Source organism: Rhinatrema bivittatum, chromosome 3 (genome assembly GCF_901001135.1).
Source record: "Rhinatrema bivittatum chromosome 3, aRhiBiv1.1, whole genome shotgun sequence".
NCBI classification, from domain to species: Eukaryota; Metazoa; Chordata; class Amphibia; order Gymnophiona; family Rhinatrematidae; genus Rhinatrema; species Rhinatrema bivittatum.
This window is the reverse complement of record NC_042617.1, coordinates 260728242-260756196: the sequence shown is the minus strand read 5'-3', so window position 1 is coordinate 260756196 and position 27955 is coordinate 260728242. Positions and strand designations below refer to the sequence as shown.

Sequence of the window (27955 nt, the reverse complement as noted above, 5' to 3'; positions counted from 1 at the left end):
ATCTTCCCTCGAAGAGATCCTTTGAAAGCTCGAAGGGCGTTTCTGACCGCTTTGAGCTCTAGTAGGTTGATGTGTTGAGTCCTCTCGAATGTAGACCATAAACCTTAAGTTGTCAATTGGTCTAGATGAGCTGCCCAACCCTTGGGGGAAGCATCTGTGGTGAGTATTAAATGATGTCGTAACAGCCTCAATGGCGCCCGTCTGCAGTGTTGACGGAGAAATCCATCACTGAAGGTCTGTTTTCATACTGTTTGTCACGGTAATGAGAGTGGGTAATGGATGGAGAAATTGATTCCATTAGTTTTTCAGTTTCCATTGTAGGCGACGCATGTAGGAGTAGTGTATGAGAAAGACTACATATATGGCAGCTGCCATGTGGCCAAGAAGAGTTAGAATATGGCGAGCAGATGTTATCGAAGTCTGAAGGAGATCTGTAGCCAGAGTAGAGAGCGCCACTGCTCTCGGATGGGGAAGGAAAGCCTTGCCCTGTATCGTGTCGATGACGGCCCCTATGAATTGTAAAGTCTGAGTGGGCTGCAGATGTGATTTTTCGTAATTTATTGCAAGACCTAGATTGTCTAGGCAAGAAATAGTTCGTAGGAGATTGGTCCGTAGCAGGGTCTGATTGGAGGCTACTAGGAGCCAATCGTCCAGATAAGGAAATATTTGCTAAACACTTGGTGAATACTCTGGGGGCAGAGGAGAGGCCGAATGGGAGAACCTTGTATTGGTAATGTTGATTGTCCGCCTGGAAACATAGGTAGCACCAGGAACTGGGGTGTATTGGAATGTGTGCATAGGCATCCTTTAAGTCCAGGGAGCACATCCAATCCTTTGGTTGAAGAAAGGAAAGGATGGATTTGAAAGAAGTCATTTTGAATTTCTCCCTGTAGAGATGTTTGGTTCAGGGAACGGAGATCCAATATTGGACACAGTCCTCCTGATTTCTTGAGAATTAGGAAATACTGGGAGTAGAATCCCAGACGGAACTGCTGGGAAGATAACCTCTGAATGCAGTTGTTTTGTAGAAGATTTTGAATTTCTTTCAGCAGAGGTTCTTTGTGAGATGTTAATTGTTTTTGCGGAACCCAATGTGGAAGGGTTGGGAGGGATGAGCAATGAAGATTGTAACTGTGGGCTATGATCGATAACACCCATTGATCTGATGTGATATGATTCCAGGCAGGAAGAAAATTTGATAATCTGCCCCCTACTGGGGGATGATGAGACGGTGGCGATGGAATTCTTAAAAACCGTTCTGAGGTTTGGCGGGTTGAGGGTCCGCCTGTTGTCTAAGCTGGTGAGGGGTCCTTGTCCTTTGGTGAAGCACTTGAGGTCGGTACAGTTGTTGCCTCAAAGTTTGGTAGGGCTGAGGCTTATTGTATGAAAATTGTTTAAATGGCCTAAGGGGGGGTGGGGGGGGATCTTCTATATGAACCCGAGGTAGGATATTGTCGTGAAGTCAAAGAGAGGACAGCCGTCTTCTGCTCCTTAATCTTCGATACCTTTTCAGTGAATTTCTCCCCGAAAAGGTTGTCTGGACGACACGGCAAATTTGGTAATTTGTCATGGACAGTCTCGTATGGCGCTGGAACGAAGCCATGCGAGACGACATGCAGCCAGAGCGTTTGCTGAACCCCTGGATGAGATATCAAATCCTTCGTAAACGGATCTGAGCAAGTGCCTTAATCCTTCCATGCTGTGGTATTGAGGAGGTAAAGGCATATCGGGAAATTTCTGCTGTAGATCTGACTTAAGTGCCTGTAAATTGTCAAACAGGTACTGAGTAATATAGAATTGGTGATTCTGAATTCGCATGTTTAATATTGATGAATTAAAGGATTTCCTTGCAAACTCATCCAACAGCTTATGGTCTTCATGTGGTGGTGCATGCCTTCTGCATCACCGACTCAATGACAATCAAGTTACGCGGAAGCTGAGTGGAAGCATGAAAAGGAGAATCCTTCATTTTATTTTTCATATCTATCTTCCTGGATGTTGGTGTTGTGGACAGTGGAGTCTCCCAGGATTTTTCTATCAGCTGAGGTAGGGCTATCGGTTCTGTGGGGGCATCAAAAATTTTTAATATGCCCATCATTTCCTGACATGGGTCAGGTAGTTTCCTGGTTTCAACTTTAAAGAATTGGCCAACCTTCTCGATGAATTGATAGTAAGAAATCTTCTGAGGGTGAAGATGGTTCTGGAGGTATCTCTGCAGGGTCAGATGGGTAACCCGTGGAATCATCTGCAGAGGAATCAGTATCATATTCAATTGGAGATGAATGTGGTACTGGATGGACCTTGTGTACTGGATCCGGTACAGTAGGGACCACTGGAATCGTTGGCAAGGTAGCTGGTTGAGGTGGAATATTTGATTTTTCTACTGATTGTAGGAACTGAGATAGAATATTGGTAATTTGGGTCATAGCTTGAGTAACTAGACCTGAAGTCGACGGAGATGGTATTGGCTCCATACTTGGTGGAAGAGTAGATGGGATTACCTCTTCTGAATCATGACCTGGATCCAGTTGAGGTTGACCAGGGCTCAATGTACCCATAGAAAACTATGGACTCAGATGAGAAGGTTCTATGTGAAGTAAGAGATGTAGGCGAAACATGAAGAGGTGAAAATTCTGGTTCAGGATCCACAATTGGCAGAAGAGATATTTCCCTTGGTCTCTTATGATCTGAATGGTGTTTTTGTGTTTCTGTGTTAATTGTGTCAGCAGTGCGCCGGTATGCGTCGACGATGCACCATTTAAAAACGATACCGATGCAGCAGTGTCTGTGCATCGATGCATCGGCGTTTTTGATGCAGACGCATCCTTGCGCCGATGCGCTGGACATCTTCTGGTGCGTCAATGTGTCGCACATCCTTTGGTGCGATGCACCGTACCTCTCCTGGTACCTCGACGCTTTTTAATTTCTGAGTTGCGTCGGCGCGTCTGACAGTTGATCATCGATACGCTGCGTACGTCGGTGATCCCACAGACGCACCACCAACACCATGCCCCGTTTTTTCGCCGGCAAGCAACGGTGGTGTTCTAACCCCGCAGGGTCTATTGAGGAGGCTCTCCTCGATGAAGGAGACCTCTTCCTTCTCTTCGGGCCTGGTGAAGACCTTACCGAGGCCTCAGATGGGGCATAGGAACCCGAAGTCCTGGCTTGAAGATCCTGTATCCTGGCTGCCCGCTGGGCTCGTGGGAACATACGTCCGCAGTCCTCACAATTTACTTGGTCATGGGAAGGACCCAGGCACAAGTAACAGGATGTATGGCCATCAGTGGCTGACATAATTTTGCCACAAGAGCAAAATTTGAAACCAGGACGTGGCATTCTTCTCACTGTTGCGTCCAGTCCTAGACGGCTTCGCCCCGTTTGCCCCACCTTATTCACGGCTCCTCCCGCTTACCTGGGAAAGATGGCTACCGCCTCATCTACAAGCAGACCTCTCTGGTGTCCCCGGAATGGCTATGGTGCAGCCTCCCCACCATTGCTCCTCCCAGGTACCTACTAGGGTGCATGCGCACACGCAACCCACGTCTTTGTACCACCCTTGGCGCGAACCTCGAGCGCGTTCCCTCATGCTGACATCACTCCATCCGGGTATATTACCTTCACTCATTTGCTAGCTCGTTGAGTTAGCAAGGACTCGAATCCATTCCTGTCTACGCTACTCTGCCGCAGGAAGCTCTCTCTCTGCCCTTCGGGGTAACTGCTAACTTGGGTACCTGCTCTCCCTGCCTCGGTGCCTGTACCTTCTACAACATACCTAGTGGAATCACATATCAACAGCAAACACCTAGTGAGTACTCTAAACTCTCAGTCTATCTCATTCACAGTATCTCCTTGCTGGGAGACCTGCTGCGGAACCTCCTGACATCATCAAGGAGAGAAGGGCTCCCTCTGCCGAGGGCCCTGAGACTGCAACTACAGACTGCCTCACTACTGCCACCTCTGGTGGCTCTCTTCAAGCTGTCTAATAAAGAACTATCTTGTGTTTTGCGTAGTACGAGTCTAGCCCAGTGCTGTGGCTCCTCACGGGGTTCCTCCCCGTGGGCGTGGTAATCTCCATAGCACCCAAGGATCCACTAAAATACATGTAACCACAACACTCACTGTTACTGAAATGAAGAAGTGCTGCTGTTTTTTCCACTGATTTCTTTCATTTTTTGTTTTTTTACTTCAGAAAGTTCCTCTCACAGGAGAGCAGAGCTCTGCGTGCCAACTGCTGCGTGAAAAAAAAAAAACAAAAAACTGACTGAGGAGCCAGAGGTGAATCAGAGAAGATATAAGAGGGAGCACCCGGCTGAAAGACTTTGCTATACTTAGAGAGCTCTGCCACCTAGTGGCACAGAAGATGTACCCAGACAGCATGGCTAATTCAGCTGCTTATCTATGTGAAAACAGAGAACTCTATAGAAAGAATATGTGCCAAAAATGTTTGTAAACCTTTTGAAAATAACAGAGCTCTCTCATTATTGCACATCATGAGTGATGAGCTGCCTCTTGTCTAACCAAATCTGGACTTCAACTCAAACAGGATGATCTCTAGCACAAATCCACACCATTTAAAAAAAAAAAAAAAAGTTAATTTAATGCTGAAAGATAGAACGAACATGCAGGAAATGAAAGGAAACAGAGGAAGGAAGCTCCTCCCTCTGATTTGTCATGCTGCCGCTCTTAGTCGTTTATAACAATGCTTCAATCTAGATGCTCATACCAGAGTTTCTTTGGTATTTTTGACCCAAAGCAGCAGTAGTACTTAGAAATTTTCAAAAAAAGTTAAACAGCAAAGGAAGAAAATAGATGAGAAAAGGGAATCTTAATGTAGAGATAATTCAGGCCAACATTTTTTATATCTTAAATGAGCTTGTTCTCTCTAAACCACAGAAAATTAAAGATGGACAGCAAAGCATTATGGTCATATGTGAGACAGAAATGAGAAATGTATATCTTGCAGAAAGAAATCCTAAATTGTAAAACCTATCCTGTCATGAGCACCAGTCTATGTTAGCTCTTCTTGAAACAAAGAGCTTCAATACTCACTGGAGTACCCTTATCTCTAATGCTGTTTTGAGACTATGCTGTTCTTTTTGCTAACACAAACTCTTCACTTCTATTTAAAAAAAAAAAAAAAAAAAAAAGTGTAAAACTTCCAATCAGAGAACTGAGCTTGGCCCTCATCCATTTGCATTGACTGGGCAAGTATTATGTGGATTCCCTGCTATAAATGTGAAACAAATGAGCTGGAGATCCTGCCATCTGGGAGAAAGTGCCAACAGATAGCTCCCACCAATACCAATAAACTACACCCTCGGTACCAGAAGTATACCAGCCTGCATCCCTGCTTGATCTCTGGGATGAAGAGAAGCTAATCTAAGATGCCTGTGCCCAGCTGCTAAGATTTCCTGACCTGCAAACAAATGAATACAGAAGCTGATGCCTTCATAGAGACAAGTCACCCATTTCTTTCAGTTGCTGTTAGCCACCGTGGTGAGAGAATAAATTGTAATTTTTAATTAAGAGGTCTGAAGTTACCTTTAGTTTGGGGTAGATAGACTAATTAAATTAAATTTGTGAACTTGTGTTCAATAAACTGTAGTGCTACTTTTGAAAATGTGAAACTGCATCTAAATGATCATATTAATCAACTATATTTTAATTGACAAAACTTAATAAAATCTCTAACATTGGATAATTTTAATCAGAACAGGGACTCATTCAGTTTAAGTAATTAAGATGGAATCTCCAACTTTATAGAGTTGGAGATTACAACCACTATTATTGTTGCATTAGCTACCAGGTTCAAATGATTCTTATTTTTTAATCCTCTAGATATTTATTGTTAACAAAAAATGTTGTGTGAGTTCTTTAGTTGAAAAATGCTAATGAGAATCACACATTCCCAGACACTATGCAGAACTGTGAAGTCACAGCTCGTCTCACACATTACAAAAAGCAGCAGCTCCACACAAGCTCATTTGGAATAATGTTGCAAACAACTGTTGTCTGGGGTTTGGCATGTTTTATTTTGTTCTTATTTTATGAATGTTCCTCTTGTAAGCCGCTCAGAGCTGTAGTTAGTGGGCAGCATATACATATTTTAAATAAAATAAATAAAACTGCCAGGGAGCATCTTAAAGAATTTTTTTTTTTTTTTTTTAAAGAAACAGTCAGAGAGATCACGTGATGTGCTGAGCTGTGAGGACGCACGGACCTCTGGCTCGCAGGCCCACCCCGCCTATCGCGGCCCATCGTAGCGCGAAACTCGCTTCCAAGGCACTTTTTGAGTTCATCGGGCTCTAAGTGCATGTCATCAATTCGAACCTGGTGTAAAACATCGCCGGCCATGACTTCCAAAGGTGGGAGGAAAGAGAAGGAAAAACCACGGGCCCCGGAACCCAAGATGGCGGACAACGGAGGGGGTGAGTCGGTATCGGACCATCCCCCCTCCCTTACTCTCACGGATATCAAGGCCGCAATTAAAGAGGCCTTAGATGAAAAGTGGTCGCTCATTCATGAAGAGCTGGGGGAGGTCCGAGATTCCCTTGCTGCCCTGCAGCCCCGTCTTGATCAAATTGAATCCCGAGTCTCGGGGGTAGAAGATGGCGCGGCGAAAATGGCGGGTGATGCGGCGGCTCAAACTAAACTGATAGCAACGCTCTCCCAGAAGGTGGAAGACCTTGAAAATCGGGCCCGTAGGGATAATCTACGGTTCCTAGGCTTCTCAGAAGATATCGCCGAAAAGACCTTCTGCTCCCTGCTGGAAACCTGGCTTCCGGAAGCCTTGGAGCTCCCCTCACTGAGTGGCAAATTGGTGGTGGAGAGGGCCCATCGTCTGGGGTCTAGGCCGGCTAACCAGGGCCGCCCTAGGCTGATAATAGCTAAGATAATAAATTCGGCACATAAGGCCGAGATTTGGCGGGCTTCCCGTAGCAAAACACCACTTACCTACCAGGGACAATCTATTCGAATTTTTCAGGACTTCTCTGCTGCGGTTTCCGAAGCTCGGCGGCGTTTTTCGCCGTTGTGCACGACACTCCATAATCGCGGGGTGAAGTTTTCCCTCCTGTATCCGGCCCGCCTGTGCTTCTGGCACGGGGAAACCACACATACTTTTGACTCGCCGGATCAAGCCCAACAATACATAGACAAAATGGTGTGAATCAGGCGCGTATTTGCCTTGGTTCCCAAGAGGGCATTGCACAGATTGGAGGCTGGTGGTAGAAGTTCGTTTCTCAACAGTTGGTGGGTTTTTTTTTTTGACTTGGGGCCTTGTTCCCTGCTCCGTGTTTTTTTTTGACTTGTTTCACGGGGTTTTTTCTTTTAAAAATTTTTTATTGTACCCGGGTGCCGGGTCTTGGCCCCACTGGAAACTCCACGCTCCAATTTATCTCAGATTGGCTGCTAAGACTTTTATTGTTCCCGAGCGGGAGCGGCTGTGGTGTCAGGACGGTTTTTTTTACTTCACCTTTTTATTTTTTTTCCTTGTTAATATGACTGCACGGACATACCATGGACTGTTGAATGAACAGTTTTTTTTCTGCTTCTATTCTTCTAGTCCGTACAATTTGGATGTTCATCTGTATGAATGCTTAGTCGGTCTTGTTTGCCTTTGCGTTTTTTTTTTTTTTTCTTTCTATCAGTCCTTCACAATGAACCGTGGAATCCTGTGTTCCTATACTGTTCATTCCCGAATGTGCATCTGAGGCGGGAGGGGGGGGGGGGGGGGGGGGGGGAGTGTTGGAGGGATGCGTTGTTTATTGTATTTGAGCTTGTTGCTGCCAATTTAACTTTGTATAGTTTCCCATTATATGGGGTGGACCTGTTCATGTCACTACGGATCTCATCGTCTTCACTCTGAAGGCGCGATTTGGGGGACGGAGGGAGGTAGGGAATAGGATACTCCCCGAATTGGAGGAGAACAGGGGGTTGGGTTGGGATGGGAATGAGGTAGGGGGGAGGGGTGGAGGGGGGAGGGGATACAGGTGGGTGGGGGTTGGGGGGGGAACGGGGGGAGGGATGGGGGTTTCTTTTGGTAGTACATGATGCTGGTTGTAGCGCTGAGCGGGGCCGACGAGGGACGGCAATCTTTCCTTATTGTAAGCCACGGGGGGCCTTAGCTGGGAGGGCCTGCCCTATTATCTTTACTAACACTACAGTGATCCCGGTAACCTTAGTGGTACCTCATGAGTAACTCCACAAAGCTGCTTTCATGGAACGTTTGCGGCTTACATTCCCCAATTAAGCGCACGAAGGTACTTTCTCTATTGAACAGGCAGTCGGCTGGGGTGGCTTTCTTACAGGAGACCCACCTCACAGATAGTGAGCATATGAAGCTTCGTCGGGCATGGGTGGGGGAGGTGAGGTATGCTTCTGCTTCCTCTAAGTCTGCTGGGGTAGCGATTCTATTTCATAAACAACTCCCTATTACCATCCAACAGGAAATAAAAGATCCCCAGGGGCGCTATCTCATTCTAGTAACTGAACTATTTCACACCAAGGTGGTCTTTTGCAATTTATATGCACCAAATATTTATGATCCCCGCTTTTACCGTACTCTGTTTAAACACCTATTGCCGTTTTTGTCGGATACCCTGATTGTAGGGGGGGATTTTAACACGGTCCGAGATCCTCAGTTGGACGCTTCGCAGAACCGGGGCTGGGATGCGGGAGCAGGGCGGGGTCCGAACCTGTTGGAATCGCATCTACACTTGCTGGATGTTTGGAGGACCTTACATCCCATGGAACGTGATTTCACACACCTTTCTAGGGCTCACGCTTCCTTTGCCAGGATTGACTACTTCCTCTTGAGCACACACGCGTTTCATCGGGCTCTGGCGGCGGGCATTGAGAGCATAGTGGTCTCGGACCATGCCCCGGTGTGGGTGGAGATGCAGTTTGCGGCACCACTCACCTCAGGTCGACATTGGCGCTATCCCTATTACTTGGCGCAAGATGAGAAGTTTAAGGACTTTCTCCTGCTAAAATGGAATGACTATGTGGCGAATAACCAAGCCCATGTCTCCCAACCAATTCTCTTTTGGAACACTGCGAAAGCGGTAATGCGTGGCGAAATTATTTCTTATACTGCACAGCGTCGGAAAATACTAGATCGCCGTATTCTTACCTTGAGTCGCCAGGCTAGGGTCTCTCTGATACACTCAAGATCGGCACAGGCTCGGACCGATTATTTGGCAAAACAACATGCTCTCAATGCTCTGCTGCACCAGAGAGCGAGGAAAAGCTATCAATTTTACAAATTTAAACTGTATCAATATGGTAATAAGGCGGGTAAGATGATGTCTAATCTTATTAAATCCTCAAGAACCAGCCGATATATTCCAGCCCTGAATGTGTCCACAGGGACGGTGGTACGGGACACCCCTATTTTGCGCAGTTTCCGGACTTACTACTCCTCGCTCTATACCTCCGAGGGGGGGAACTCCGAGGCGTGTCACCGGTTCTGTGAAGGCTTACCCATTTCTCAGCTGACCAGGGCGGATCGGGACCTGCTTAATGCCCCGATCTCCCAGACGGAAGTGTCGACAGCCATTACTTCTTCTAAAAATTTCAAAGCTCCGGGTCCTGACGGTTTCACCTCGGAATTCTTTAAAATTCTTCGAGACTCGGTGTCCCAACCTTTAGCGATGGCATTCGCGGAAATGGTGTCCACGGGTTTTTTTTCCGCTCATGATAATTTGGCACACATTATATTAATACCTAAACCCGGAAAGGACCCCCTACACGCCGACTCTTACCGCCCCATATCTTTACTTAACTATGACCATAAGCTACTAGCTAAGATTTTGGCGGAGAGACTGGCAACTTGTTTGCCTCATTTAATTGGTGATCAGCAGGCTGGTTTTGTCCGTCACCGGTATGCACTATCCAATATTCGAAAAATTTTGGCAGCTATGACCTTGAGTCAGCGTTTGTCACTCCCCTATCTCGCTATTAGTTTTGACGCCGCAAAGGCGTTCGATAGAGTGGAGTGGAGTTACCTCTTCACTGTATTGCGACGTATGGGTTTCGATGGGTTTTTCCTACAAGCCATACAACTTCTTTATACTGACCCTCGGGCTTGTATAGTGGCCAATGGCTCAAAGTCGGAGGAATTTGTAGTGGCAAGGGGTACGAGACAGGGGTGCCCTCTCTCCCCCCTTCTCTTCATATTGCAATTGGAACCTTTGTTGCATGCAGTTGGAAACACTCCGGAGATTCGTGGTATTTACATGGAATCCGGGTTCTTTAAATCCGTGGCGTTTGCGGACGATTTGCTACTATTTATCACCAAACCAGCCTTGTCCTTGCCGCCATTGTTGCAATTAATTGAGACGTTTGGGACCTTTTCGGGTTTTCAGCTAAATGAGACTAAGTCATATGCCCTGGCTTACCCACCTGGCCTGCAGGCTAACTGGGTGGGACATTTTCCACTCCAGTGGGCAGGAGATAGTATTTGTTACCTGGGAGTTTATCTACCATCGGACCCCGAGTTGGTTTACCAGGTCAATGTTCCACGATTGCTCCGACAAACCCAACACACTCTCCAGACATGGAAGACACTCCCCCTCTCGTTGACGGGGCGGGTGGCGCTTTTTAAGATGACTCTGCTCCCTAAATGGCTTTATCTACTGCAGAACCTCCCGCTCCTACTAAGACGACGGGACTTAGCTCGGGTCGAGGAGGAGTTGCGGAGATTCCTGTGGAGGGGGGGACGGTCTAGACTACCTCTTCGTTGGTTACAAAATTCATGGAAGGGGGGGGGGGGTCTGGGGGTCCCTAACCTTGCCAATTATAACCTTGCCTGCAATTTGCGGCTTATTCGCAATTGGTTACAGGGCTCCTCGCACTATGCCCCGCTTTCGCTGGAGCGGACTCTTTTATACCCGCTGGCTCCCGCTTATGCCCTACAGGGCAAAGCAAGTGATCTCCCTTGGTCTACCTTACATTCTGCATTTACCCGGCCCATACGGCAATCCTGGAAACGTTTTGTTAAACTCCTACACGCCCCTCCGGTGTGTGCTTATTTGTTACCTATTCGGGGGAATGCTGAATTCCAACCTGGCACGCAATCGGTTATGTTCCGGGATTGGGAGGCTCGGGGGGTGGAATATTTAGGCCATGTGTGGACCGAGGAGGGGGTGTTAATGCAGTTTCCTGACTTTCAACAACTTTATGGCTTACACTCCAAGCACACATTTCCCTACATGCAAGTCCGCCACTATCTCAGGTCCCTGCCACCGGAGGCTAAGGATATCACACGATACCAAGCCCTGGATGCGGTGTTCCACTTTGGGGCTGCTAAGATCCCGTCTTTGTCTCAGTATTATAAGTTATTACAAAAACGTACACAGGTAGAGGTCTGTTCCTCTCTCGTTGATCGTTGGAATAAAGATGGCGAGTTTCTCATTACCAGTTTCATTTTACATGTCTGTTTTGGGCGAATAGCCAGGATCTCTACCAATATGTACTACAGAGAGATGCAATACAAGTTTTTAACCCGGGTGTTTATCTCCCCTCAAAGGGCGCACCAATTGTCAGTAGCCATTACACCGTTTTGTGTCCGTTGCCCTGGACGGGTGGGTACGTTGTCCCACATGTTTTGGACTTGTCCGGGCGTACTTGGCTTTTGGCGCAAGGTAGCGGCCTATTTAATGGACTTGCTCGACGTGGCATTGCCCGTCTCCCCCATGTGGTTTTTATTCGGGTGCATCTCTCCACTTCGTGTTAGGGATCCTGGCTCTCGTCAGCTGTTCCAGAAGGCGAGTTTGGTGGGAAAGAAAACGATTCTTCTCGTTTGGAGGTCTTCGGATGTCCCCTCGTTTTGGACCTGGAGAAATCAACTGCATAGCCTGATGACCATGGAAAGCATGGCGGCACGAGGTTCGCCTAGCCGCCGACGCCGGTTTGCTTCAATTTGGACTTTATACCTTCAGACTTTGTCTCACCGTGTACGGAGTTTGTTTTTGAACGACTGACAGCTTTCGATTGCTGTCACAGACTCCCTCGTGGGGAGTCTTCGTCTAACTGCCTTTCTTTATCCAGTATTACACATGTTTACGGCACGAACGGGGGGGGGTATTGGGGGAGGGGAATTATCATCATATTGTTGGGTCTGTTGGCAGAGGGAGAGATATGAGTCCACTCTCTCTTGTATTGTTTGCTTATTTTGAATATGCAAAAACCCAATAAAAATGTTTGAACAAAAAAAAAAAAAAAAAGAAACAGTCACTAGGCCACCATGTGATAAAGTGGCACTGCCACACACTTCTATCCAGATGGAAATGAATTCAATTATCAACTCAGGTCTTCTGCTCTCCAGGTCGGCCGGGTTGCTGAAGACAGTGCTCACAGTTCTCAGGGGATATGGAATCAGTAATCACAATGGCAACACCTAGTGGCCAGATTTAGAACACGACTGCAGGATGTCAGAAGCAGCTTTGGAGCATCGCCCCTAAGACTAAGGCTCCCACTAGCCATGGATACATAGGTCTCCTAAATGGAATCTCAAACAGCTGTTTTGTTTACTGCACCAGCCCCTCCCCTCCAGGAAGCCTGCACTGAACAGGACAGGAGGGGCTAAAAAAGCAAATTTGTTTGCTGTAAACAGTGTTTTCCAAAGATAACAGGATGAATTAGACAATCTGTGAGTGACATCATCCAGTGGCACTAAACGATCTTTTCTCTCCAATTTATTAAAGCTTTGAATTCTGAGCATGTGCGGGAGTTCCCATATGACCGCTGCCTCGAGAACCTCTTCAGTCTATATTACAAAGCTAATATTAATATATGTGCATATATCTCTAAGTAATCGATTCTCCAGGGAAGCGGGATGGCATCTCATGTCTACTTCATCCTGCTACCTATGGAAAATAGTTTATAGTAAGCAAACTAGCTTTTTCCTATCGATAAGCAGGGCTGAATTACACGACCTGTGGGGAGTCCCAAGCTGAGGGTTGCAGCAGTGTCTTTACATAGGAAGCAACCCGGACTCTTTCGTGGAGAGAAGACTATTGCAAGAACAGGTCTCGCAGTAATCAAATATAAAAGGTGTGAACTGATGATCAAGGTGCATCTTTGCAAACATACTCAAAGGGTTACCACCCTAAGATGAGTCACTACAGAAGTTAGAGCTCTGAGCTGATGAGATTGGACCAAAGCTGTTATTTGCAGTCTAGCTAAGAGGGAGCAGAGCTAAACCCATTTTGCTAAGCCAGTGGGCAACATATGACAAACAACTTTGATGTCAAGAACATGCCATACTGGGTCAGACCAAGGGTCCATCAAGCCCAGCAGCCTGTCTCCAACAGTGGCCAATCCAGGCCATAAGAACCTGGCAAGTTCACAAAAACTAAGTCTATTCCATGTTACTGTTGCTAGTAATAGCAGTGGCTATTTTCTAAGTCACTTAAATAATAGCAGGCAATGGACTTCTCCTTCAAGAGCTTATCCAATTCTTTTTTAAACCCAGCTGCACTAACTGCACTAACCACATCCCCTGGCAACAAATTCCAGAGTTGTTGAGTGAAAAAGAACTCTCTCAGATTAGTTTTAAACATGCCAATTTCATGGAGTGCCCCCTAGGCCTTCTATTATCCAAAAGAGTAAATAACTAATTCACATTTACCCGTTCTAGACTTCTCATGATTTTAAACACCTCTATCATATCCCCCCTCAGCCGTCTCTTCTTCAAGCTGAAAAGTCCTAACCTCTTCAGACTTTCCTCATAGGGGAGCTGTTCCATCCCCTTTATCATTTTGGTCGCCCTTCTTTGTACCTTCTCCATCACAACTATATCTTTTTTGAGAGGCAGCAACCAGAACTGTACACAGTATTCAAGGTGCGGTCTTACCATGGAGCCAGAGGCATTATGACATTTTCCTTTTTATTCACCATTCTCTAATATTTCCCCAACATTGGTTTTTTTTGTTTTTTGGTTTGTTTGTTTTTTTGACTGCTGCAGCACACTGAACCGATGATTTCAATGTGTTATCCACTATGATGCCTAGATCTCTTTCTTGGGTGGTGGCTCCTAATATGGAACCTAACATTGTGTAACTACAGCATGGGTTATTTTTCCCTATATGCATCACCTTGCACTTATCCACATTAAATTTTATCTGCCATTTGGATGCCCAATTTTCCAGTCTCACAAGGTCTTCCTGCAATTTATCACAATCTGCTTGTGATTTAACTACTCTGATTAATTTTGTATCATCTGCAAATCTGATTATCTCACTTGTCATTTCTTTCCAGATCATTTATAAATACATTGAAAAGTACGGGTCCCAATACAGATCCCTGAGGCACTCCCTTCCACTGAGAAAATTGTCCATTTAATCCTACTCTCTATTTCCTGTATTTTAGCCAGTTTGCAATCCACGAAAGGACATCGCCACCTATCCCATGACTTTTTACTTTTCATAGAAGACTCATGAGGAACTTTGCAAAACGCCTTCTGAAAATCCAAATACACTACGTCTACCGGTTCACCTTTATCTACATGTTTATTAACTCCTTCAAAAAAGTGAAGCAGATTTGTAAGGCAAGACTTACCTTGGGTAAAGCCATGCTGATTTTGTTCCATTAAACCATGTCTTTCTATATGTTCTGTGATTTTGATTTAGAACATTTTCCACTATTTTTCCTGGCACTGAAGTCAGGCTAACTGGTCTATAGTTTCCTGGATCGCCCCTGGAGCCCTTTTTAAATATTGGCATTATATTAGCCACCCTCCAGTCTTCAGGTTCAATGGATAATTTTAATGATAGGTTATACATTTTTACTAATAGGTCTGAAATTTCATTTTTTAGTTCCTTCAGAACCCTGGGGTGTATATTGTCCAGTCCAGGTAATTTACGACTCTTCAGTTTGTCAATCAGGCCTACCACATCTTCCAGGTTCACCGTGATTTGGTTCAGTCCATCTGAATCATTACCCATGAAAACCTTCTCCGGTACAAGTATCTCCCCAACATCTTCTTCAGTAAACACCGAAACAAAGAAATCGTTTAATCTTTCCGTGATAGCCTTATCTTCTCTAAGTGCCCCTTTAACCCCTCGATCATCTAACGGTCCAACTGACTCCTTCACAGGCTTTCTGCTTCGGATATATTTTTAAAAGTTTTTACTGTGAGTTTTTGCCTCTACGGCCAACTTCTTTTCAAATTCTCTCTTAGCCTGTCTTACCAATGTCTTACATTTAACTTGCCAACGCTTATGCATTATCCTATTTTCTTCTGTTGGATCCTTCTTTCAATTTTTGAATGAAGATCTTTTGGCTAAAATAGCTTCTTTCACCTCACCTTTTAACCATGCCGGTAATTGTTTTGCCTTTCTTCCACCTTTCTTACATGTGTAGAATACATCTGGACTGTTGCATGTAACCAATAGATGAGAAGCCTTGTGATGTCAATGAGGTCTTTTCTTATACTGGATGAAGACATTAGTATAATCTAAGGTTTGAAGGACTCTTCCTCAAACATGAGATCTCAGAAGAAAGGGCAGACAACTCTATGAATTGATTGATATGTGTAGTCGAGAATTTATGACTGAAAAGTTTTGGTTGAGCGAGAAGGACCACCTGGTCACAGAAAGAGTGGTATGCCCTTGCTGATATTAGCTTGAAAATTGCAGATTCTTGGAGGTGACGTAACCACTGAGAAGCACCAATTCCCCTGGCAAAACTCAAGAAAACCCTTCACAGTGAACTGAAAGGGGCCCCATAGGTTCAACAAATGGACATCAAGTTACCTGACAGGGGAGATAGTTGTTCAGAGGGTAAAAGTGATATAAGCTGACCACAAACCCAGATATCAGTGGATGAGTAAAGAGAGGGATTATGTGTGTTCTGGAACATGGATGGCACTAAGACAGTGAGTATAATTTAATCATTAGTCTGGTAGGCCCAAGTCAGAGAGGGGAAGTAAATATATTAGCAAGTCCTTGGGTGCACAAGAAAATAGACTGAAGGTTTCTGTTGATTCCATTTGGAACATCCAAAAGAGAAGTGATAACCCTCTCTGTTGGGTCGCTTTCCAGATGGAATCAAAATGTTATCGATCACTCTAGGCAAGGAGAGATGAGCAAGTACTGAGTGTTTAACATCCAACCCTCAAATTGAGGCAAGGAAAAAAACTGGATGTTGGAGCATTCTATTGTTTAGAGTTAACATAGGGCACGTCCCCAGGTATATAGGGGAAAGCTGGAAAGTTGTACGAGATATGCCACTACAGCTGTTCAAGTCACACTGAAGTTATAAGTAGTAAGGAAGTACGGTCATGCAGCTGCAGTTGCACTGACCTGACAATCATCAGAAGTGGTGGGAAAAAGGTTGATGAGACTTATCCCACCCCCACCCCCCATGGAAAAGGAAAACGCCCTAAATCAGTCTGAGATTGCTGGGTAGAAACAAGAGTAAAGCGATTTAGTTTCCAGTTTTCTCTCAATGCAAACAGCATCCAAACCCCTGAAATAAATAGTTCATTGGTTGATGATTGTTGAAAAGACCACTTGTGTGGTCAGAACACTCTGCTGAAATGATCCACCAGCTTGCTGGATATTCCCAGAAGATAGGTCTGTAGGAGAGGTGAACATCTGATTGCACACTCCTCCATCTTGAACGCTTCCTTGCAGAGAGGCTATAACTCTGGACCTCCCTGTTTCTTGACATAAAACAGAGCAATTTGGAATGTATTTTGAATTCTCTCTAAGATGATGCATGAACATTGAATGAATGTATGTGATCATCTTGAATTCAGCAGATTAATCTCTTAGTAGCTGTATTTGCAACACCCAGCACCCTGGGATTGAAATGATCCCATGTGAGCGCCTCCCCACTATCAAGGTGTTGTCTATCGCTAGTGAGGAGGAGTGTGAGGCAGCATCCCATCCTGAAATGAGGGATTTTTACTAGAAAAAACGCTTGCCATGGAAACCTGGATTGTGGTGGATAATCATTGGGCAAGCTGATCCCATTAAGAGCATAGATCCTCGTGTAGATAACGGAGATAAAGGTGAGTCAGTAGGACCACATGGTCCCTACGTGTCCTGATGTAATAAGAATCCTCTGGCTGTTGTGCTCTGAGAGGTCAGAATTTTGTGAGTCAGCAATATCAACGCGTATGGTCAATTTGATGTCAAACTCCCTCCTGCAGCGAGTTTATCCATGGTTGACAATTTCAGTAGTCCAGCCGGTAGCAGAGCTAACTTTCGGAAATTGACAAGAAAGTCCAAATTTTATAGAAAAATATGGGTCACTTTGCATATTTGCTGTGATTAGCAAATCATTCAGGTACAGGGAAGAACATGCATCCCTGGTAACAAAGGCGTGGAGCTACCACTGTACGCAATGGATAAAGATTCTCAGAATCTCCAATAAAGCAAATGGGAATCCATCTTGAAGTGAAGCTTGGATGGGTAAATAAAGCATCTAGATCCTTTCACTCAATAGCACATATGCATTCCCAATTTCATTTGTAAGGGAAAAGCATATGGAGGTAATAAATTTGCAATTTCCGCTTGCCATGTTATCCACTCCTATGTGCACTGCAAACCGCTCCAATAAATGCATCTCTGCCATCTTCATAATGAGGGTCTGCCTCTTGTTAGGGCTGCACTCCTTTTGCCCCCTTGCTTGTTCACATAAACCACTGTCATGGTGTTATCTGAGCGGACCTGAACCGCTTTGTTCTTTAACTGAGAATGAAGGTGCCCCAGGACTACCCTGGATTGCTCTAAACTCTAATACATTTGTGGAGCTTAAGTCACTTGGCGTGGCCCAGGTACCCTGAGCTGCTTGGCCCCGATAGTGTGCTCCCCATCCCAGATGACTGGCATCTGTGGTCACTATTGTCCACTGTGGTGGTTTCAGAGGGGCTCCTCTGGAAAGATTGCTCAAGTCTAGCCACCACAGCAGCTGCCTGCTTTGGGGTGTTAACTGAAGTTTCTTGTCTTACTGATGACTTTATGGCGACCAGTTGTGTAAAAGGTGTGCCTGAAGAGGGCGCATACGAGCTCTTACCCAAGGCACTACCCTTATCATCATTGCCATGGAGCCCAGAACCTGTAAGTACCTCCATACATATGGAAGTGGGATTTGCGACAGGGTTTGTACTCGTTCCTTCATCTTCCCTATCCTTCTGTCTGTTACACACACACACACACACACACACTCTCCCTAATTTGGTGTCAAAAAGCACCCCAAGTACACCAGTGTCTGAACTGACTCTTTGCCTTGTTTACAATCCAGCCTAATTTCTCCAGGACCTGAAATGTTCTCTATGTGGCCTGCTGTCCTTCCTCTAGAAAGTCAGTTCTTATTAACCAGTCCAGGTAAAGGTGCAATTTTACCCCCTGGAAATCCTTTCTGATGGGAATGTGAAAGTATGCTTCTGACAAATCTAAGGCTGCCAGGAATTCCTGTTCTTAACATAAGAAATTGCCATGCTGGGTCAGACCAAGGGTCCACAAAACCCAGCATCCTGTTTCCAACAGAGGCCAAACCAGGCCACAAGAACCTGGCAATTACACCAAGAAGATCCCATGCTACTGATGCCAGTAATAGCAGAGGCCATTCCCTAAGTCAACTTGATTAATAGCAGTTAATGGACTTCTCTTCCAAGAACTTACCCAAACCTTTTTTGAACCCAGCTACACTGCACTAACCACATTCTCTGGCAACAAATTCCAGAGCTTGAGTGAAAAATAATTTTCTCTGATTAGTCTTAAATGTGCTACTTGCTAACTTTATGGCGTGCCCCCTAGTTCTTCTATTATCCGAAAGTGTAAATAACCGATTCACATCTACTCGTTCAAGACCTCTATCATAACCCCCCTCAGCCGTCTCTTCTCCAAGCTGAACAGCCCTAACCTCTTCAGCCTTTCCTCATCCCCTTTATCATGTTGGTTGCCCTTCTCTGTACCTTCTCTATCGCAACTATATCTTTTTTTGAGATGCGGTGACCAGAATTGTATACAGTATTCAAGGTGTGGTCTCACCATGAAGCGATACAGAGGCATTATGACATTTTCTGTTTTATTAACCATTCCCTTCCTACTAATTCCTAACATTGTTTGCTTTCTTGACTGCTGCAACAGTAATATCCACTATGATGCCTAGATTTTTTTTCCTGGGTAGTAGCTCCCAGTATGGAACCTAACATCATGTAACTACAGCAAGGGTTATTTTTCTCCTATATGCAACACCTTGCACTTGTCCACATTACATTTCATCTGCCATTTGGATGCCCAATCTTCCAGTCTCACAAAGTCCTCCTGTAATGTATTACAATCCACTTGAGATTTAACTACTCAGAATCATTTTGTATCATCTGCTGCCTTTACTGTTGCTAGTGACTCCATGCGGAAATGGGGAACTACCAAGGCCTTGTTTACCTGCTTTAAGTCCTGCACAGGCTGAAAGCTCCCTTCCTTTTTGGGTATTAGAAAATAAATGGAATATACCTCCGTGCCTTCCTGACTCAGCGGTAACGGGATAATGGCCTGGAACTGGACTAACCTTTCCAATGTCTGCCTGACAGCCTCTCCTGCTTGCCTTGCATGGGGAGGAAATGAAGGAGTCTTAAGGGGAATTTGAACTCTGGGTGATACCCTCTGATTATATCCAGGACCTCTGTTATCTTGCCCCACTCCTATTAAAAGGTCTGTAATCTGCCCCCTATCTGGGGAATCATGGAGGAGGGCCTGCTCCCCGACCTTGTGCACTTTTGTCGTTAAGGGGGACTCTGATGTTCCCTTCCTTTGGAAATCGTCAGTTGCCCCAAAAGTATTGAGATCTATGCAGGATCCTAACTGGACAGGAGATCTGGCCTCTACCGTCCCCAACTACCCTCCCTTGCGAAGCCTCTGGGCTTCTCTTCCGATAACCTCTGGGGCCTCATTCCTCCCAAGTCTTTGATCATCTTTTCTAGGTCCTCACCAAACAGTAATCTTCCTTTAAAGTGTAGCTTCCCTAGCCCCAATTTTTCAGCCATAATAGTTGTCTTGCCATGACCTCTGTTGCTGCTAATTTAGCTACAACTCTTATGAGATCATACATTGTATCTCCCACAAAGGCTGCTGCCAAATCCACCAGGGTCACATCTACCCTAACCCCCGAGGGGTCTGCTTCCTCAGGATCCTGGCTCTCTTGCTGAGACCAGATTAGAAGGGCCCTGGCTACATAGCCTCCACAAAAGAGCCACTTTGAGGGCCAAGGATGACAACTCAAAACCTTTCAGTAATGTCTCCACTTTCCTGTCCTGAGGGTCTTTCAGGACTGCTCTGGTTTCGTAGATTTATTTGCTACTGCTGCAATAGCTACATCCCAGTCTAGGCAGATTTAGAAGCCTATCCTTATCCTGCTATTCTATTAGGTACAGCCTCTGCATAGTTCTATGGATTCTAAGCTGTCAGCATGTCCTGGATTGTTGAATGGATGGAAAACGCCTTGCATGGTATCTTTATCCCTGTCAAGATGGGATTTCCCTTCATTCTAACTTTGGGTATTTCTTACTTCAAACTTAGAACCTGTGAGATCTTTGAAAATTAGGGCTGCCAGCTCATTTGACCTAAACAAACATACAGCTGAGCCCCTAGTCTCAGGTACCTCCTCACCTAAAATCTCTTCTTGGGAAGAACCCTCTTTCTCCTAAACACCCCCCCCCCCCCCCCCCATACACACACACACACACACACACACCCCTCCACGTTGGGACTTTAATCCTCCCGGCCTGAGAGCGACTTGGGCTTTTCCCCAGAGAAGCTGCCTTGCTCAGCTTCTCCTTCATCTGGAGACAGGCTTGGTGCATAGCCAAAATGAAGTCTGAGGAAAACTCAAGACTGCTCCTCCCCTGGGAGCTCTAGTCGCTGATGCTGTTTGGCTGGGGCTGCCCCACCCTCCGACACTGCAAACTGGCCCCACCCTCCGCCCTGAAACTGGTTCCAGAAGTGGCAAAAAGGATGCACTCCCTGACATGTGCTGCTCAATTGGCCCAGCCCACCTCCTTCTACCGGGGCCTGCTTCTCACCATCTCAGCTGTGGAAGAAAGAGCCGGCTATGCTAGGGACCCGCACCTGTACCTGGGGCAGGCTGCAATGCTTCAGGCCTGGATGCTTCTCTGCCTCCCCCACCTCCCCACTCACACAGTTTAGGCAATTTTGTTGGAAAAATCAGGAGACCAAAACAGCTGGTTGCCCTGGAAAGGGAAGATCAGACCAATGGAGGCTATTGTCCTGCTGGGTTCCCCACCCCAGCTCCTAGGGAAAGCAACCTTAAGGAAGGCCATTGCACTAGGGCCAATCCTCACACTACTGGACCAGCAACGTCTGTGCTCCGTCCCCTCTGCTGGAGGCACAGACTGACTTCCCTTCTGCTGGGCCAGTCTTTATGGTTAGTGACATCAGAAATGGAAGCTTTTGCACTCTGCCTCCATCTGCTGGTGGGAGGGCAATCCAACAGGTTACTGGTCTGGAAGGATAAAGAGGAATTGAAAAATTCATAGTCAGAATTGAAATGGTGACGAATGCATGCTTCCACCTTCAAAAGCAGTTGTGGGTAATTAAAAAAAAAACAAAAAACAAAAGCACCTGCAGATTGCATTAAAAACCCTGCAGATTTTGACTACAGTCGCTAGGAGAGTAACCTACACAGGAACAGGTGCACAGAGATGCAGGCTGAAATATGGAGTTTTGGAAGAATTCTCTGCCAAGAATGTCTAGGAGCCCTATTCAGGGCAGATCCAACAATGACTAAGTGATGCAGCATCTGGATGACTGCAAACCCCAGAGAATTTGAACTCTGCATTTGAGATTCAGCTTTGAAACTGCTAAGACTGCCAGAGATAGGCACTTCCACATTTTCAATGGCAACCATATATTGTAGACTGGAAGAGGACTTGAGTTACCTAGCCCTGAAACTGTGAATTTGTAGAAAACATTTTAATCAAAGCCAAGTAATTCATTTTGTACACTTTTGAAATACTTTACAATGAACACAGGCTGCACTTCCATTTAAAAAGTGAACATTTTCCAGATGCATAACTAGAAAAAGCAGACAAACTGTTGCTTTGATTTTTTTTGTATTGCACCATGTTCAGATTCAAATTGTATCCAGTACAAAGGAAAAAAGTAGAAATGCTCTTAGAAAAGTTTGCTTTCATGGCCTAGGATATTGTACAAACAAAAGAACTATAAGTAGTGCAATAAGGGTAAGAAAACAAAATATGAATTAAAAGGCTGCACTGCATGACTAACAAGTATTTTTAGCATGTGAGACGCTATTAAATACTAAGTACACATCCCTGAGTGCATTATTCAACTTATAAACTACCTTGCTATAAGATTTAATAACTTTTATATCTAAAAGTAAATTTGCTGTCTACACACAGGCTAGGAAAAGTGGTTCCTAAGTTATAGCACTCAAACCTCATCTATATCTAATCTATGCTGCAAATCTCTGATTTCACTTTAACATGGTTAATTTTAATATTTTCAAAGTTTATAGGTAGTTTACCGAGCCTGGAAATGCTTTTTTTGCCGTCTTGACATGATCCAGGAGGTTTCTCTGCTTGTTGCTGTTTTACAGTTACTGCCTCTAATACAAAATGAAACCAAAAGTTGGTGTTGCTTTCTGACTTGGAAAACTGGACTGTTTTTGTTTGACAGCTTAAATCCAGGAAATGGCTGCAGTGCTAAGCAACTGTTGCTAACTAACTGAAGCTTTCCTGGTGTCCCACCAGCAGGATCAACATCTACTTTTACAGGTGGCAGCGAGACTGCAGATGGGGGCAGGAGGCAGGCTTTTATTTTGCACTGAACATTTTTGATTCCTCCTCTGCCTTCGCCCCAACCCCACAAAACGTCAAGGCCATAAACAACTCAGAGTGGCAACAGCATAGTGCTATACCATCTAGTTTAGTTTAGCCTCTCTGTTGCAATATCATTGATGAAAACACTGGGCTGAACCCTTTGGCGGTTCACAGGTACATTCCTTGACATGAGCGCCATTTACCATCACCCTGCCACTGAACCAGTTTCTAATTTTGTTTCCCTCCTTAAGACATCTCTAAGTTGCCCTGCTTGTTTCTGAGTCTCCTATAAAGGGCCAGTTCTTCCTGATCAACCAATAAAGTAACCAAATTTGACAGAGTCACCTGCTGAATCTGCCTCCGATCCTATAATCCACCGGACTCAAAATATTCCACAGTCCTTTCTTTTAGTAGCGATGCCATTCTTTTCCCTATTAACTGCCAGCCACTTTCTTGCTCCCAGTTTTAGGAAGAAGAATTACATCGGTCCAACTCCAGTTCTCTGTATCTGCTTCTGTCACCAAAGAATGATTGAACAGAACCATTAGTGACACTACCAGCCCTCTCAGCTCCCTCTTCATCCTAGGCCATATAATCAGTGAGCTTTCTTGCCAGGATACTAAGGGGTTTTAGAGATTCTACCAACATCACATACAACCCTGTTCAAACTACTCCCTAACAGGAAGAAGTCCATGCTGCTACTGGAACAATCACACACTGCTCAGTGGCACCGTACCATTTTGTAAAGGATTTCAGTTAATAATTGTATTAATATGCCAAAAATCCACATAATGCCATCTGTGCATTTCCCTGGTACCAAAACTTTTAGTTCAACCCAGGATGTGTGCAGAAATAATTTCTGTGCTTATTCCTCTCTGAACTTTATTACTTTGAATACTTATACCTTAGTTATGGCTTACCTTTATATACATTACAAGATCTTCTGATCAGTTTTATATTCAAAAGCACTAATAAAGTTGAGAGCTCTTTCTTTAAAGTGTAATGCAGTCTTCAAAATTGCACATGTTCTGGGTAAAAGCCTATGTTAAGGCTTTGACCTTAAAATCGGATAAGTAAGTATTGCATCATCTTCAAATACATAAGAACATGCCATACTGGGTCAGACCAAGGGTCCATCAAGCTCAGCATCCTGTTTCCAACAGTGGCCAAACCCCATCAAAAATTTCTACATACATACCAGAGCAACAAGTTTAACTAGGGTTGGAGTGAGTATCCAAAAATGATCTTAATTGTAATGGTTCAAAGGACATATCTCTCTGCTCCCCAAAAGAAATACAGCATTTACAAGGAAACTGTAATTTGAAAATGCTCCTTTTTGAAGAGCTTCTTCCCTCATGACTAGAAATGATTTTCTTCTCAATTGTGTTTGTTTAACTATATCGGGATAACAACGTATCTTCTGGCCAAAAAATAAAGTTTGATTATTACGGAAATATTGCTTAAAGACATTGTTCTTATCCATTAAGAAGGCAAACGAGACTAATAGCCGTCTCCGATGAGACTACCATTTCTTGGGAGGACTCCAATAAAGTAGTTAGATCTGGTAAGAACATAAGAAAATGCCATACTGGGTCAGACCAAGGGTCCATCAAGCCCAGCATCCGGTCTCCAACAGTGGCCAATCCAGGCCATAAGAACCTGGCAAGTACCCCAAAACTAAGTCTATTCCATGTTACCATTGCTAATGGCAGTGGCTATTCTCTAAGTGAACTTAATAGCAGGTAATGGACTTCTCCTCCAAGAACTTATCCAATCCTTTTTTAAACACAGCTATACTAATTGCACTAACTACATCCTCTGGCAACAAATTCCAGAGTTTAATTGTGCGTTGAGTAAAAAAGAACTTTCTCCGATTAGTTTTAAATGTGCCCCATGCTAACTTCATGGAGTGCCCCCTAGTCTTTCTATTATCCGAAAGAGTAAATAACCGATTCACATCTACCGTTCTAGACCTCTCATAATTTTAAAAATCTCTATCATATCCCCCCTCAGCCGTCTCTTCTCCAAGCTGAAAAGTCCTAACCTCTTTTGTCTTTCCTCATAGGGGAGCTGTTCCATTCCCCTTATCATTTTGGTAGCCCTTCTCTGTACCTTCTCCATCGCAATTATATCTTTTTTGAGATGCGGCGACCAGAATTGTACACAGTATTCAAGGTGCGGTCTCACCATGGAGCGATACAGAGGCATTATGACATTTTCTGTTTTATTCACCATTCCCTTCCTAATAATTCCCAACATTCTGTTTGCTTTTTTGACTGCCGCAGCACACTGAACCGTCTATTTCAATGTGTTATCCACTATGACACCTAGATCTCTTTCTTGGGTTGTAGCACCTAATATGGAACCCAACATTGTGTAATTATAGCATGGGTTATTTTTCCCTATATGCATCACCTTGCACTTATCCACATTAAATTTCATCTGCCATTTGGATGCCCAATTTTCCAGTCTCACAAGGTCTTCCTGCAATTTATCATAATCTGCTTGTGATCTTCCATGTTTTCTTGACCTGCTGCACTGGGGTGCAAATAGTACACCTTGGTAATGACAGGCTTGATTTCTTCGGGTATCTTCAAAACCTGAGACACGTATAATTTGAATATATCCACAGGCAATATGTTTTGAAATATTGGAAAGTTTATAAATCTTAAATTGTGTGCCCTCAGGCTATTTTCAATCTTTTCCAGTCTCTTTGTTGTTTCACTTTCACTCTGAACTAGATTTAACTGAATTTTTTCCATTGCAGAAAGCTGGTTTTCAGTTTTTTCCAATTTAGCTTTTTGAAGAACCAGTTCATTTGCATTGAAATTCACTTGATTCTTAACATCTCACACCTAACTCGTTAACCCCTTAATAGCCTTCTCCAGAGACTGAATTGCTAACCAAATCAAAGATAAAAGTTATTTATTCTTTAGGCGGCAGATAAACTTGTTTGCAAACTTTTTGGTCATCAACTTCCCTTCCCCCACTTGCTGCTTCGCTGACGCCATTTCCCGTTCCCGGCGCACCAAGCATTACAGCGCAACGCAGTCCCCTTCTTCCATTACCTCCACTGGGATCTGTGTTCACTTTCTCCAGAATGGTAAGTCCAGAAGGTGCTTCCATTTGCCCTGCCATCTCTATCTCCCCTCGGTGACCTCCCGAGGGTTTGGCGACATCCAGCTGCCTCAAACTCACACCATGGCCCGGTGGTGTCTGCCTCCTCTGTGATCCGGGGCTTAGTGATATTTCAGTCTGAGATGAAAGCCCTCGCTCCTCAGCTGCCACCTCTGCGACCCAGTCTTCCGGCGTTGGTGGGGGAAATGTTGCAAAGAAGCTGCCAATCTGGGGTTGAGATGTTTCCACTGGTGTGGATGAGGTTTCTCCACATCGGACCCAGGCTTTCCGTTTAGTATGTGGCATATTGGGAATAAAAAATAGGAAATAATGCTGAGCCTCTTACAGCCACATCTGTTCAGGAAGCCATCTTCACTAAGATCCTATTCTAGGTCCTTCTTAGCCAGCACGATCCCCATTTCCTATTAGATGCAATGCTTCTGAACTATGCTAGACTGACAGCCTGAAAGGCTATTTCTCTGCTTATCCAAGAAACTTATCCAGAACAGGCAATGAAGCAGCTTCCTCCTCAACATCTCAGTTCTGCTCCAAAATCATCATATTAAGAGTGAGCGGTTAATTAACTTTCCAGGTCTGCACAATCTTAGGCCACTCTGTTGACACTGATAAGAGACTAATAAAAATGTTGATAACAGACACTAACTAGTGATTAGCCCTCTTTTGCATTTTGACATGCTGACCAAAAAATGCTAGGAAGATATTCTTAAGTGTGCTTGCCTTAAAAATATCTGCAATACTGTCCAAAATAGTTTCTGCATTGAAAGTGTTCAATGGTGAACACATAGACCCATTTTCCTTTTGCCCTCCTCTATTAACTTGCGACATCAGTGCCTATCATACAGTGGATGTTGAGTGCTGATCATTTACCTACGAATCAGAATGTGATCTATAACATTCTGTGGAACCATCTTGTAATGAAAGTAGTAGTGTTTCTGGTTGCCTTACTTATATGCCACAATATTTAAATAGCTGAGAAGATGAAAGCCAGAGAAAGCAGGAAGAGATGCAACAACTCACCAAAGTTAGGTTTTACTACTACTACTTAATGTCCTGTTTTTATTTACTGTACAGTACAACAGCTTCATTACTGCTGGGCTTCAGGTGCTAGGAGCTTTAACTTACAGCTACTGGGATCTCTCACCCTCCCTCACTCGCCACCCCCTAAATCTGGACATTACAGCAATAGTCCCCAGTTAAGAAGACTGAGCTACTTCAAGAGTCTGATGCATGTGACTTTACAGCCAGCTGCAATAGCCAGGATTCCCTTCCTTCTAAGGATTATGAATGCTGCCTCCACAGTGTTCCTGCCCCAGCATCCCCAAGTCGCAAGAGCTGGGTCTGGTAACTGAATCTAGACCTCCCGCTCACTAGCACTCCACATTCCTGATGGACTATAACTTGAGTCCTATGGTGCTCTTTAGCTTGCAGAATCAATCAAAAAAAGGCGCTGTCAAGGGGAAAAAGAATTATCCGATACATGGACCACGTGAACACCAGACCACTGGCCAAACTTCCAACAGCTTGTAACCAAGTACAACTTTAGTAACCAATCAGAAGCAGAAAAGGGACCTGGGAAAACAAAAGCTGCTCAGATAGCCTTGGAAAATTGATGTGCAAAAAAAAATACATGCATTCACAAAGACATGAGACCATGACAATTGTTGTACCACTATGTACTATACACCAGTATTTTCCCACCTTTTATTTAAGAGATTTTTGACTGCCTGGTCAGAGATTCAAGGTGGTTTCCAGTAAAAACATCTTTAAAAAAAAAAAACAATACAAAAATTAACTTAAATAAAGAGTAAGTTTGCTCATCATAAATGGTGTTTTCCTTAGATAGCAGGATGAATTAGATATTATCTGTGAGGGACAGCATTGGATGAATTAGTCTCTCCAAGCTAGTTTTCAGAGGAGCCATAATCTTCTGGTTCAAAGGGAAGCTTCTTCTTGGCAGAATGCATACAAAGCAAATCCTTCATGAATCTAGATATGAGAGGATGC

At 44.5% G+C, this 27955-nt stretch overlaps 1 protein-coding gene across 4 annotated transcripts in view; it reads right to left on the bottom strand.

Annotated features, from left to right (window-relative positions):
* Positions 1-27955, bottom strand: part of RNF146 (ring finger protein 146) — a 69287-nt gene that overhangs the window by 16380 nt on the left and 24952 nt on the right. The window contains exon 1 of one of the 4 annotated variants that reach the window (XM_029594529.1): positions 22519-22601. The exons of the other annotated variants lie outside the window; for them this stretch is intronic. Within the exon in view, the coding sequence (XP_029450389.1) occupies positions 22519-22553 (35 nt within the window). The 5' untranslated portion in view covers positions 22554-22601. Of the gene's footprint in view, positions 1-22518; positions 22602-27955 lie in introns of those variants that run through there. 4 annotated transcript variants of the gene reach the window in all.